General features: G+C 44.9%; 1 protein-coding gene across 1 annotated transcript in view; it reads right to left on the reverse strand.

Moving 5' to 3' along the window:
• The window catches only part of LOC135901468 (membrane metallo-endopeptidase-like 1), a 172948-nt gene that overhangs the window by 151774 nt on the left and 6803 nt on the right, over positions 1-14371 (reverse strand). Inside the window, exons 2-3 of the mRNA XM_065431278.1 lie at positions 11020-11222; positions 4667-4794 (exon numbers count right to left, since the gene is read on the reverse strand). Coding sequence (XP_065287350.1) covers positions 4667-4794; positions 11020-11216 — 325 coding nt within the window. The 5' untranslated portion in view covers positions 11217-11222. The remainder of the gene's footprint in view (positions 1-4666; positions 4795-11019; positions 11223-14371) is intronic.

Genomic DNA, 14371 nt, shown 5'->3' on the forward strand with positions numbered 1-14371 from the left:
AAAATGACCGATTTCCTTGTTCAAGTAAGACAAAGGTTCCACAGGAAGACAGAAACTTGAAGCCGTCAACAGTAGCATGAATACAAACAGCGCTCGACATTTTGCAATCTTGCACCTTCTTATCATATTGTCCATCCCATTTTTTTCCACAGGCTGTTCTTTACTGTGTTATGGCCATACCCAGTTGACTTTTGATGTCCCTATTTTTTAATATTTGGTCAATATATCTTTTCTTCATCGGCTTTCAACAAAATATGTATTCATTGTGTGCTTTCATTCACCATTTACACTGATCTTAACCAGATGCATCGTGATACAAAATGTATTTTCCTTAATTCTTCATTTCTTTTTTCCAAATGTGCAAACTATTTATCTTAATACCTATTTTGACTTCTGGGAAGATTAGGTCTACTGGATTAATGACTGCTTACATGTGTACATCGTTTTCTGTTTTGGTCACGCCCTACTCTTAGCAAGAACTGACAGCAGTGCGCATACCCGCTCCATCACAATCACCACTGCTAAGCACACTCTTCCTGCCTTTATTTTAATACTTTGGCTTCTCTTAACCTATTATATGCTCCAGAAGAACTTGACTTTGGCCTAGTTGGTATTTACTCCATATCATATTGACCGCAAATAAAGACGGGGACATAGGGAGAGAACACATAAACAGCACGAGCGGTGCTGTTTGTGTGTTCTCTCCCTATGTCCCCGTTTTTTCTTGCGGTCAATATGATATGCTATTATATACACCAGCTTCTTCTCCCCCAATGAGGCTAGGTGCCAGTGAGCTATGCACAATCCAAAACAACACAGCCAAAGAAAACATTTGCTACCCTGATGGCAAGAACCTCCGTAGAAATGTTGGCTACAGCAACATTCCTTGTTCCAACAATGTTGGTCTACTTACATGTTTTTCTAACACAGAAGTTACTGCTTTGTTGTTTTCTGTGATTATACTTTTTTGCCGCTTTCTTTAGGATGGAAATTCACGAATACTATTTATTTCTCCTAACAGCAGCAAGCTTATCCTTACAAGGCGTTGGGGGTCAAGAACAAGTTTCACCATGAAAAAGTGCAAGACGAGTGATTGAAGAAAATAAAGTTGCTCCTGTGATCTAAGAACTTGAGGACTGAAATGTAGCGCCTTTTTGTATATACGCTATATGCTATGCAATCCATTCGTATCACTAAGTGCAAAATGTTTTACCTCTGCAGCCATGTCAGTGTGTTGGCAAGACAATTTCCTCAATGGTGACCTGCTGCTTCGTCTATGAGCTGCCTTCATGACATTTGCATTAAAGGAGATGTACTATCGTGGATAAAAGTACCTTGGAAATGCGAGCATCGGCGAAATTGCATTTCTGTTTGAGACCGCTGACAACAGTGGGTCACGTATGCACATTCCGAACGCAGATGTTAGTACGGCTGATCCCAGCAAATAGTGCACCAATGAAATTCGGTCGAATCTCGCGCGTCCTGGGCAATCTTGTCCACGATGCCACATTCTCCGAACAATGGATGTTGTCTGCAAGACGAACTAAGGGAAGCACCTGTACTTTAACGGATATAGTACAGATTCAGCTTACGGAGTATTTCATTTTCTGAATACGGCAAGCACTTGTATTTTAACGGTTATAGTACAGATTCAGCATACAGTGTGTTCCGCTTTCTGAATACGAGAAGCACTGTACTTTAACGGTTATAGTACAGACTCAGAATACAGAGTCTTCCGTATTCTAGGTACAGAAGCACTCGTATCTTGTATTACGCTCTCTCTTTTACAGTTGTTCGTTCTACAGAAAAGACCGTTCTTTATTTACGGAAAAGTATTCGGTCACAAATTACCAGCAGATTTTCAGTAAAGTGAGGAAATTTTTTTTACAGTGCAGCCACTGTCTTTTTTTTTCTTTTTTTGCAAGCACCGCGCACGCCGACAAGAAACATTATTAACGCGACAGCGTTAAGGAGCCCGTGTCGCAGAAAAGCCGGTGTCGTCGGTGTCGGCGTTGGCGGCGTTGGCCGTGAGCGATAAATCCCAGCAGGCACTTCATGAATAAAAAACAACTTGCAAGATGGGCAGGGTGGCAATCTAACCAGGGTCTCCGGAGTGTGATACGGAGATGCTACCACTGAGCCACGAGTTCGATGCTTCAAAGCGGTACAAAAGCGCCTCTAGTGAATGCGGTGTTGCCTTAGAGACGAGCTGTTTCTAAGGCTCAGGCGTGCGTCGCTTGCTCACGCGCACATTTCGTTGCCGCGCCGAACGCTGCGTTTCTCGACGCTCACCGCGTGCGATGCGGGGCGCGTAGTCGCTGCGCCGTAGCCCATTGTCTTACACCCCTTGGAGGGTCGACGGGAACGCTGTCGCGTTCCACTCTTGAAGGCGAAGCTTAAGCGTCCTCCAATTTTTTCCATTGGCACACTTCTAATATTAGGCTGCAACTGATAATGCTCCTGCGAACTAATACAATATTCTCTTAACATTGTATATTTCTCTCTAATATTGAAATAGTTCCACAGCGCTTTTCTGTTAGCCCCTTATAAGGAAACCATTTCTTATTGCCGGCCAACTAACCCCAAAGAATTGGGCTCATCTTGCAGGTGCGTGAAATGGTCGCTGCTAATTAATGGCAACAGGCGAACGACAAGACCTAAATGGAACTTCCTTCGAATTATCGACGGCATCGACGCCAACCGAATCCTTTCCGACCACGCTATTCTAGTCGGTTTGGATTTTCTGCTCTTTACACCAACATACCCATGAGTGAAGGAATTGAAGCCGTTGCGAAGTCCCTCGCAATCAATCACCAAGCGCACGATCCTGAAGTTTACCTGTCGCTGCTTAGGTTAGTTCTCGCGCTCAACTATTTCGAATTCGATTTTATTCACTACCTGCAAACTTTCGGCACAAGCATGGGTACACCATTCGCTCCCACGTATGCGAACATTTTCATGTGAACGCTAGAAGCAGACCTGTTGAAATCCTACCCTTCAAAACCCTACACATATCTTCGTTACATTGACGACATATCTATAATATGGGAACACGGAACAAGTGCGTTAACCCACTTAATTAGCCATTTCAATCGCTTTCACCCGAGCATTAAATTTACAGCTCGCCACTCTCCTAGCCAGATCAACTTCCTCGACACGACGGTCGACATAGAAAGCGGAAAGCTGCGAACGACGCTTTGCCGGAAGCCCATGGATAGCCAGCAATATTTAGACTACAACAGTCATCACCCGCGACACTGCAAGCAAGGAATTTTTGTCGGACAAGCGAAACGAATAAAAAGAATCTGCAGCAAAGGCTGCGATTATACCCACCTCCTAAACGGCCTCAAAACAACGCTAGCAGAAAGGAACTATTCCCAAGTTGCTCTCGATAGAGCTTATGATGCCGCGACAAGATTGGAGAGACAGTCGGAACTGGCGAAGAAACAGCCCACACTAGAATCTGACATATCGCCGGCCTTTATAACAAAATATTCTAATGCACTCCCAAACATAAACAACATCCTACGAAAATACCACCCAATATTATCAAGTAACGAGCGTCTGAGAAAAGCGTTCCGGGATGTACCTAGGGTTACCTATCGCCGAAACATGAACTTTAAAGACATGTTAGTGCACGCAACAGTCAGCCAACAGCATTCCCTCGTAATAAAAGCATGTTGGCACCCCAGGTGCAAAACCTGCAGGCACCTTCAAAGTGACATTAAAATTAAGGGCACCGCAAATAGTTATACACACAAAGTCAAATCTAGTTTCACTTGTACAAGTTCAGATGTGATTTATATGCTTGAATGTTCCTTCTGTAAGAAACTATATATTGGTGAAACAGGACAATCAATGATTATCGTCTGCGTACGCAGATGATAATATCTTCTGTACGTACAAAAGATATTTCAATGTGAATGGGAAAAGCGCAACTCATTGATATATGTGAAAAGCAATACGGGACAATAAATAAGTTACAGGTAAACCCCTTCTGAAATATTTCAGTGTTTAGCAGAGCATTCATTCACATAAACCAGCTTCTGTGCATATAAAATAAAACGCTTGCAATCCTAGATAACTTTCGCCAATTGCAGACCAAATGTTCGCGGCACGCCAAGAAAAAAAAAAGATTAAATTACGGGGTTTTGCGTGCCAAAACCACGATCTGATTATGAGATACGCCGTAGTAAGGTACTCGGGAATAATTGGGACCACCTGGAGTTCTTTAACGTGCACCTCATGGAACGTTAAATTCGGCGATTGCCATCGTCGCTAAGCGTAGCAAATTATCGTACATTCGCTGCCACTGCCGCATATGCGGTGCATCTTCGGTTACTACAGGTGTCAGAGCCGCATGTGGCATATTTACTCAGAGAGATAGCCGAAAAGCCGTTCGGAGTGTGCCGATGTGCTCGGAACAAGATTTTTTTTAGAACAAAAGCAACATTTCTTAGGTTCACTGTTATAGTAAAATGGGCACTAGAATATGTTCTTCGGGGAACTTTCGAGAAATTAAGGTCACTGTGTTATTTGCGAGTATTTTCCTTTTAGACTACCGCCACTGTTATGCGCATCGCGGATAGGAGCGGCACGTTAAAGGTGTCACGCACTTCTCAAGTGTGAAATCTACAGGTTGTATGACATGCCGTCCTCTGCTCACAGAATGTCTCCACCAGGGCGTACGAGAGAGCCGCGTAGACGACGACACCGAGGAAACTGGTGAGCATGCCGAGCATCAGGAACACCTCGAGGGTCTTGCGATGAGGGTTGTACTCCAGCGCATGCTCCCTGCATAGATGGCCGGGCAAAAAAACTTCGCTTTGAGTTTTTATTCTCACTGATTCAGAGGTCAGATTAAATTTCAAAGCGACAACTTTGCTATCAGTGACGGTGCTTTGAATAATAGCACAACTGCTTTTATTGTACTTCGACTGATGCATAGGACGCAGCAAAGTAAAATATCGAGCAAATTTTCTCATTACCTGCCCTTGTGACCAAAACACACTAGATCGGGTAGAAAAACGTGTGAAATATGCGAAGCATGTATGTGAATAACATGTGAAATGATGGTCAGCACCATTAGAACTGCGACTGTACTGTTACACACACACACACACGTAACCACGTACGCACACACACGCGCATGCTCGCATGCAGGCGCGACAGATCTAAACCGAAGAACGCGGAACGTGGGAGAGGAGTTCTTATGACTTCTTACGTCAGATATTGAACGTAAAATGATACACATATTACAAATCATTCGGCATAATCATACACACGAGCACTATAGTCATAATATATTACCATGTTCTTTCACAAGCGGTGCTCTAGGTCAAACTCGTTTGCTACAAAATGCATGTAATTCACAGCTACAGTAGCAAATAAGTCAGCTACCAAACTGTGGTTACACGTTCACGCTTATCCACGTGCACTGTTGGTCCAGCGCGCAGCTGGTGCTAAATCTGGACGAATCAAAACAGGACGGCAACTTGATTTACTGCTATCCCATTGAAACGGGGCGGTGATCAAAAATCACCTAGCTTTTTTATTTTGTTTCAGATATTCTATGCAGGTTTTTCATTGTAGCATTTTTGTATACACCTCCTTAATACTTTTTCCCTTCCTATAAACTTCTCTATCTACCTTGTACCTCTACCTATGCTGTAGTGGGTCCGTTCGTGTGAATCTCCTCCCTTTTTTGTATATTTACTCTAAGCATTTCTTGCTTATGTCCACTAATGATGCTGATACTTACCCACTTTAAATGCAAGTGCTTCTGGGATGTTACCGACGGGTCTCAATGGGTGAATCTGTTCGTATTCCATTAGTATGTGCTGAGTCGCCTCCGGATTTCACGGCGAAGCTGTATATGGCTAGAGTTCCGTGTATTTACCGTGTGCGTCAACAAAAATTACCATCATCAATGACTCATACCGTCGTAAGCACTCACAACCCCGTAGGAAGCAAAATATACAATGCCTCATAGCCCCGTAAAGCAGAGGCCACAAGCACTCAACAAACTGAAGCGAACAATGCTTACATTTTTTTATAATCCTGCATACAACATAGAGAAAAGCGTGTCGAAAACTTTAAACATGAATGGCTTATACGCCCAGAAGCAAGCGAAAAATGTAATGGCTCAAGCCCCTAATGTTCATGACTACAACACGTATGTACAATTGTCCTCTTGACTCGTAAGACAATGCCAGCGGCTGTGGCGGCAGATGTCTGTGCCGTACAAGCGAAAGACGGAATCGTGATATCTACTGTGCAAATATCTCCAGGCACACCCTAGTGTGATATCGAGAAGCTCATGGCCACACACTTCACATGGGTTAGCCTTGATGACAGTGCCCCTGATATCATCGTTGGAGACTTCAATATGGACATATCAAAATCAGGCAAAAATATGGTGCAGTCGGGTCGTGCAAATAAGTTTGATTTGAAGTGACGCACCAATCCAAGTCACGCAATTACTCAACAACGGTTTTGTATAGATTAAACTCTGGTCAGGATTCTGTCTAAAGCTGTAACCAAACCAATCAGTGTATGTTACAGCAATCACAAAGCCATCGTCACTGCCATCAACAAATTATGAAAATACATTTGTGCTTGCCTAAACCTGTGTGATGTGCTTAAGCTTTGCTCGTCATCCACCTTCACAGAGTAAAATGGCTTCTCAATTTTTATTTTTTGGTGCAGCCAACACATGCCTCTTATTCGCATATTTGCTTCGGTATGTCTTTGTCCTTAGGCAACTAGCTCGAGCTTTCTTCCCACTCTCGTAAACGTCCATGGTCTTTGTGAGTGCGAATCACTTTACGGGCCATGGATGTTATCCGTCCAATGTCGTTGGGCGTCACGCACCCAGGCTGATACCGAAACTATAGTTTCGGTATCAGCCTGGGTGTGGCGTCTTCTCAGGTGGGACGCCCTCTCTTAAGTATACTCAAGACAGGGCACCACACTCTCTTGGGCATCATAAAGCGAAATATAAGAAGGAAGAAGAAGCATGTGCTTGCCGCAGTAAAGCTAGGGAAACTATGGAGAATGTTTTATTAGAATGTGAAGACGTCTATCCAGCGGTCGATTTAAACATCACTGGCCTCCTTGAAACGCAGACGTGCAAAAGCACAGTTCGCGATAGGGGATCAGAAAATTTGTTTGTGGGAGTTCATAGTTGTTTTTTTCCTGTTTAACACAGGTAGGACATAAGGTAGTATAATAAAAAGAGCTTGACGGCGCAATCCCCCGCCCCATTCCAAAGGGGATGCTCATAACATCCATCCATCCATCATTGAACGAATTTAATTTATAAAGGTACGGGGGTGAAAGACAGATTAAACTCGTATAGGCCATTGACCATTACATTAGTAATATACAGGCTAGCAATGCAGGCAATGAAATTAAAGCTTCAAGCATGGGCAGAGAATAATGGCATCTTGGGAGAACTTCAGAATGGCTTCAGAATAGGTAGGCCCTTAGATGATAACGTACTTCTTCTTACTAAGTGTATTGAAATATCAAAAGTACAAAGCAGACCGTTATACGTGGCCTTTTTAGACTTTACAGGAGCCTATGACAACGTAGACCACAAGATTCTGCGGGATATTCTTGAAGGGGAAGGCTTAGGCGACGATTGTCTACAGCTTTTGAGATAGCTTTACCTAGAAAATACTGTTTGCGTTGAATGGGAAGGGATGAGGAGCGAGGAGAAAGCTCATATCAACAAGGGACTGAGACAGGGGTGCCCTTTATCCCCACTCCTGTTTATGGTCTACATGGTAAGGATGGAGATGGCGCTAGAAGGAAGAAATATACGGTTTAATCTCTCATACAAACAGGCGGGTACAGTAGTAGAGCAGCACCTTCATGTTTATTCTATGCGGAACAGATTGTGTTGCTAGCTAACAAGGCAAGTCATTTGCAACGTCTGGCTGATATCTGTGGACTGGAAGGCAACAATGTAGGTGTGAAATTTAGTGTTAGAAAATCAGGTGTTATGGTATTCAATGAAAACAGTGAACCGACAGTGGCGATACAGGGCCAGGAAATACCTCGGGTAACAGAATGGAAATACCTTGGTATATGGATAAACGAAGGCCTAGATATATTGAAACACAGGATTAAATAAAAACAGTGAAGGGGAGAGAAATGCAGCCATAATGAAGCGCAGAGCGCTACGCGGATACAATAGGTACGAGGTCCTCCGAGGTATGTGGAAAGGTGTAATGGTTCCATGACTTACTTTTGGAAATGCGGTTGTTTGCTTTAAATCAGGGGTACAATCAGCACTCGATGGGAACCAAAGGTCAGTGGGTCGCCTCGCATTGCGCGCTCACGGGAAGACTACAAATGAAGCCTTGCAGGGTGGCATGGGCTGGACTAGTTTTGAAGTGAGGGAAGCTCGCAGTGAAATTGAGTACGAAGAACGACTGAGGAATATGGAAGAAAGTAAATGGGCTGGGAGAGTGTTGAGGTATCTGTATAGGAAAAACATTGATTCACAGGAGAGGAAAAGAACTAGGAAGCTTACCAGCAAGTATGCGGCTTGTAGGTTGGGCAAAACAGCAACGAAGAACGTCAAGTGGAAAGTCAGAGAGGCTGAAAGAATCTCATGTATGGCGGCAATGGAAAAGAAACCTACCATGAGTAACTACTCAGGAGGAAAAAACGAAATCAGGAAAGAAACAATTGATGATAACTCAAAGGGAAGCTCATTACTTTTCGAAGCGAGATCGGGATGCCTTAGAACTCGCATCTATAAAGCGAGATATAAGAAGGAAGAAGAATGTGCTTGCTACTGTAAAGCTAGGGTAACGATGGAGCATGTTTTATTAGAATGCGAAGACGTCTGCCCAGCGGTCTAATTACGCACCACTGTCGTCTTTGAGGCCCTTGGGTTCAGCGAGAGCAGGAGAAAATAAACGCGTCCGGAATATAGATTATTAAGAGGCGATTGGATGATTGATGGAAGAAAAGTAGGGAAACAACAAAAAACAGCGACATACAAAAGCAAAGTTCGCAATAGAGGGTCAGAAAACTTGGGTGTGGGAGTTCATAGTGTTCTTTTTTTTCCTTCTTTAACTGAGGTAAGACATTAGGCAGTGTAACAGCACGAGCTTGGTGGTGCAACCCACCACCCAGTTCCAAAGGGGACGCGCATAACATACATACATACATACATACATACATACATACATACACACATACATACATACATACATACATACATACATACATACATACATACATACATACATACATACATACATACATACATACATACATACATACATACATACATACATACATACACACACATACATACATACATACATACATACTACATACATACATACATACATACATACATACATACATACATACATACATACATACATACATACATACATACATACATACATACATACATACATACATACATACATACATACATACATACATACATAGAGTCCGCGAAAAAAGAGCCGGTCTTGGACTTCTCGCCTTGGACTTTTAACAGTTGGCACGGATCGAGCGACAGCGGGCGCTTGCTCACAAGGTTCTCACAACAATAACACAAGGGAAACACAGGCGAATCACTGCTCCGCGCTTCCGACAGCTTTCTCGTTGAGTGAAACTGCATCCATTTTTGTTTTCATTCTGTGCACCCAATTCGCTTTGTCTGTTTCTCCAATTTTCATTTTGATGACTCCTGGTGGTCCCCTGTCTTCCTTAATCTTATTTGTAAATTTCAATTCAAGATAATAAATAATTTCCCATTTGCTATCTAAGGTTATATTGTCTGTGACTTTGCATTGTCTTAAACACCTTTGCGCAAGCCGAGAATCTCGTAACCCTTTCATAATTATTTAGTAGCTAAGCCGCCAACAAAACACATCGTGGTGTAGGGAAATGTAGCATGCAGTCAGGTCAGCTCCTGGCGTGTTCAGCCATACAAGAGCCAAAAATGTATCTGCAGAAGGATTGTGAATGCGGCATTTTCTATTGACCGAGGCGGATGCTTTTTGGAACATTAGTACAGTTAGAGATATTGTCCCAGGATTTTTTATTGGCCTAGTAAATCCTGCTCACATCAGCCAGGGAATAAAATAGTGTAGGGCATACTAACAGCATTACCTGCGGGCAATTCATTAGCGCCTACGGAATTCGTTATATTTTGTTTCGCTAGCATTCTTTGACCAAACGCTTTTTTTGTGTGGTCGTAGTGGATTTAGCATCAGCATTGTTCTGTTTCTTTCTCAATCTTGCACAGAGCTTACGCTTGCTATACAGATCGCTTTATTAACCTGAGTTAGAAGTATCCTGTGTTATCGAGAGATAGGGCTGCATGCTAACACGTGCGTGCGCTGTGACTTATGGGAATGGGCACTCCAAACCATAATTTCAAGGTTACATCTATGCGTGCATAGTCTACAGTATAGTATAAAAGCTAACAGTATCGCACGCGACAGTGTCATTGTAACACGCAAAATGTCAACGTCCCAAAAAAGACGTCATACATTACCGATTTTCAATGACAACCGCGCTGAAAGGTACCGTTTGGTGGCGGCAAAATATTGCAATAATTTCGGCTTCAGCACTTTTAATCCGTTCTTTTTCCTTATATGTTTCGTCTTCGTGGTGTTTTTTTCAAAGCACAGCTTTCCGAGCATTTGCTAAAAAGCAAACATTTCTATTGCGAGCAAAGCCACATAAAGCAACGTATAGCATTATATTAGTTCCTTCTCTTGATAGCTCCGGAATCAGTTTTACACATCTCACTCGTGATCGGTGGCTCTCATGGTTATAAGGTTCTGTTTCCAAAAAATGTGCAGAAAGGAAGACACACACGTACACACACATACGTAATCTCTCTCTCTCTCTCTCTCTCTCTCTCTCTCTCTATCTATCTATCTATCTATCTATCTATATATATATGCATTTTAGTAGGAAGATTTCCTCCCTTTCTCTACAGTAGTCCATAGTCATACAAGACTGAGTGCTTACACGAGGTTCCTCTCTTCTATTGGCTTTCCCATCTCGACGACCTCGGGTGGCAACATGTCGGGGTCGGCCATCAGGTCCAGCTTTTCCGGCTCAGGAGAAGTTTTGCGGGCAGCTGCGGTGCCTCCTGGCGACAAAGGGCCCGCACCTGGTGGGTTACCCCACTGAGCAGGAATATTGCCAGGCTGCGGTGGATTCATCGCTGCCTGCGGACAGAAATGCCACACGTCATCCATAAGCTCAGTACTGTTGCGTTTTATATATTTGCTTATATGTACAAGTAGAAATTGCTGGGACATCGAAATAGTGTAAAGCCAACGATAACTGGAGAACAATACCGCACGATAAAGCTCGATATAATAGCTCCAAAACACATATTATCACTAATATATTATATGTGTGCCACTTTATGTTTTTCCTGTTAAGTTTGAAAGCTTCCCCTAGGCTTAACCTAGCGGGCGTGAAAAATACGTCACCAAATGCGTTATTTGACTTGCAGCAAAGCTTACTGTACGGGCACTTTTACACTTTGCCCACATTGAAACTTGGCAGCAGTGATAGAAGCCGCAAACTTGCGCTTGGCAGCGCATAGCTGCTAAGCAGTCGTGGTGGGTGCAGGACATGTGCATTTAGATGGCGGACGTAACAGTTGTGGGAATAGTTCCGAATATTTCTGGAATGTTGCAATTATCTGGAAGGAAAGTTCGCATAAATAATGATGTTGGCTTTGCTCCTTGCAATGAAACAGATCGCATGGCATGTCGCAGCGCGGCATGCCGCGCTACGACATTACGCGACAAAGCGCACAGTCGGAGGCATTTTCCAGAAGTTACAGAGATAGCGTATTTTTCATAAGGGTTCAACTGAAATTGAGCTCCTTCATAGCTACAACGGCGATTGCTTAATGTTTATAATTGCTCGCGAAACAACCAATTTTGCAGTATTCGTAAACAATATGTATATATCAGCTTTCCATACATCTGATGCGATATACGTATGATTAATCTTCACAGCACCTTAACACGGCTAATACATATCTACCACATGCATGCATGAAAGCACTCATCGAAAATGCCCATTTGCGGAAAGCGCTGGCGCAACCGAAAACCGCAACCTGTAGCGAAAGGTTCGGACTACTTGGCGCAGCATAACGTGTATAGACTACGCCCACGCAGCTTTCACTGCACTGCGACAGAAAGCTGTCGCCAGGTATAGGCGCACCGACGGCCGATAGCGTCGTGTGCGGTATGGCACCCATACGCATGTGCCTCAACCGCGTTCACGAAGCGAAACGTCATTGTAACTTTCTTTTTTAGAGCTTAGAGCTAAGCTTTTATTGCCTCTGCCTTCGACTTTTCAACTGCTGTTTCTGCTGCTGTCTGGCACACCAAGTCGGGGATGGTTCAGAACATGTGAGTACTTAACGGAAGCTGGGCAGAGAGGAAAGGCGACTCGAGAAACTCGTTTTGATATTTGCACCGCGTCCAATGTACACAATGCCCTCTGAAGCTCCTTGAGCATGAGGAAGAAGAAGAAGCCGAGTAGGACAGTCTTGCGAACATCGACTCCCGCTTTCTAAAATGTTTTCGGACAGAATTTTGAAAGTTTCCGAGTGGGTTTTGTTACCAACGGAAGCCTAAAGACGAGAGGACAACGCTGATACCAAGTTTTGGTCGGTGGGTGGACATTTCGCCTTATTACCAGTGTTTTTCGCCGGCGTTCACCTCTTGCTCTCCTCATCGAGAAGCCTATCGGCGCCGGCGTGGTCGGGACTCCACGCCGACACCACTGCATTACCCTAGTGATCCGAAAATTCTGCAGCATGGTAATCGTCGTGGATGGGGAAAACATCACCGACGAAGAACTGAATGACGGCAGTTGGACCGCTCTCGACACGCAGCGGCGATATGCCCGACGCAAGACTGACGCCGAGACGCAGCCAGCCGCTGAAGGGAACAAAGGGACGCCGAACGAAACGCCAAGCAGCGCACCGAGATATCGCGCTCGCCCGCCGTCGTTACCGAAGAGGAGACCCCTACCGAAGCTCCCGGCCGAAGATTACAAGATCATCATTCGCCCACAGTGCGCGATCAACCTGCTGTCTTACGGCCCAGCCGAGATTCTGCGTACAGTGTGTGCTGCGGCCCAAGCTAACCTGGATGAAGCGGTGCAAGAAGATCAAGTCAGAGTACACCCTACCAGCAACACTGCGCTGATCAGCACCCCATCCAGGGTAAGAGCTGAAGCTTATTATAACATCAAATGCCTTAAAATTGAGCAACAGGAATGTGCCGTTTTGGCATACGCACAGGCCCCAGAAAATTCAGTGAAAGGCGTTATCTATTACGCTTACTCGGATGAGACTCACCCCGACATATTCAAGGAAATATGCACGAGAAATCCAGGTTTGGAAATCGCTGGAGCAAGAAGGATAGGATCCTCTCGCCATATTGTGGTGACATTTGCCGGACAAACATTACCCAAGCACGTCGGCTTTTGGGCCTCAATCTTTAACGTGCATCCATTCCGCGAACGGATTGAAGCCTGCTTTAACTGTCACCGGATTGGCCATCGCTCCGATGTCTGTCCGAACCCAAGACGACAATGATGTCACCATTGCGGTGACGAAGAACATGAGACGCCGCCACGGGGAACTGTGGCAGCGTGCAAAGCGCGTTGCATCATCTGCCGCGGCGGTCACCCTACCGGCGCTCCCAGCTGCCGCTATCGCTTCTATCCACCTGCGCAGCGCAGACAACCAGCCGGGGAAAGAAAAAGAGGAAGCGCGACCACGTCGATGACAGCAGGGCCACCGGCGAGTGGCACATAAAACGCATCTGGCGCCGGCACAGAGGGCAGAACGAGCTACCGACACGCCGTGCGGCACGGCCGCCCTTCCGTGCGTTCCGAGCAGCGCGAAGCTTCAAATAGTAGAAGTGGCAGCAGGCAGCGCAGCCGGAGCAACAGCCAGTCTCGCAGCCACTCCAACTCCAAACAACGAAGTGACCAGGCGGTATCGCGGAAAGTCGCCTGGTCAGCCAATCCCGAGCCCAACCCCACGCTCGCACGACCTCAACAGGGTGCAAACCAGGTGAGGGAGCTCGCTGAAGAGATTAGAGCACTGAGACAACAACTAGAGGCAGCCAATGCCAAAATCAGGGCCCTAGAAAGTAGGCAGCCAATTGGAGGCGCCTCTATGACACCGGCTGCACGCGAAATAGTGGCCTGTGTTCGGAAAGGTGAACTTGAATCGATGGAGGCAGAACCGTCAAACAAACGCAAAGCGTCAGTGCGGGACACACCCAAGGAGTCCGAAGCCTCAAACCATATGGACAGAGTAGATAAGTTAGAAGTA

The sequence above is a fragment of the Dermacentor albipictus genome, chromosome 1 (assembly GCF_038994185.2).
Source record: "Dermacentor albipictus isolate Rhodes 1998 colony chromosome 1, USDA_Dalb.pri_finalv2, whole genome shotgun sequence".
Taxonomy (NCBI): domain Eukaryota; kingdom Metazoa; phylum Arthropoda; class Arachnida; order Ixodida; family Ixodidae; genus Dermacentor; species Dermacentor albipictus.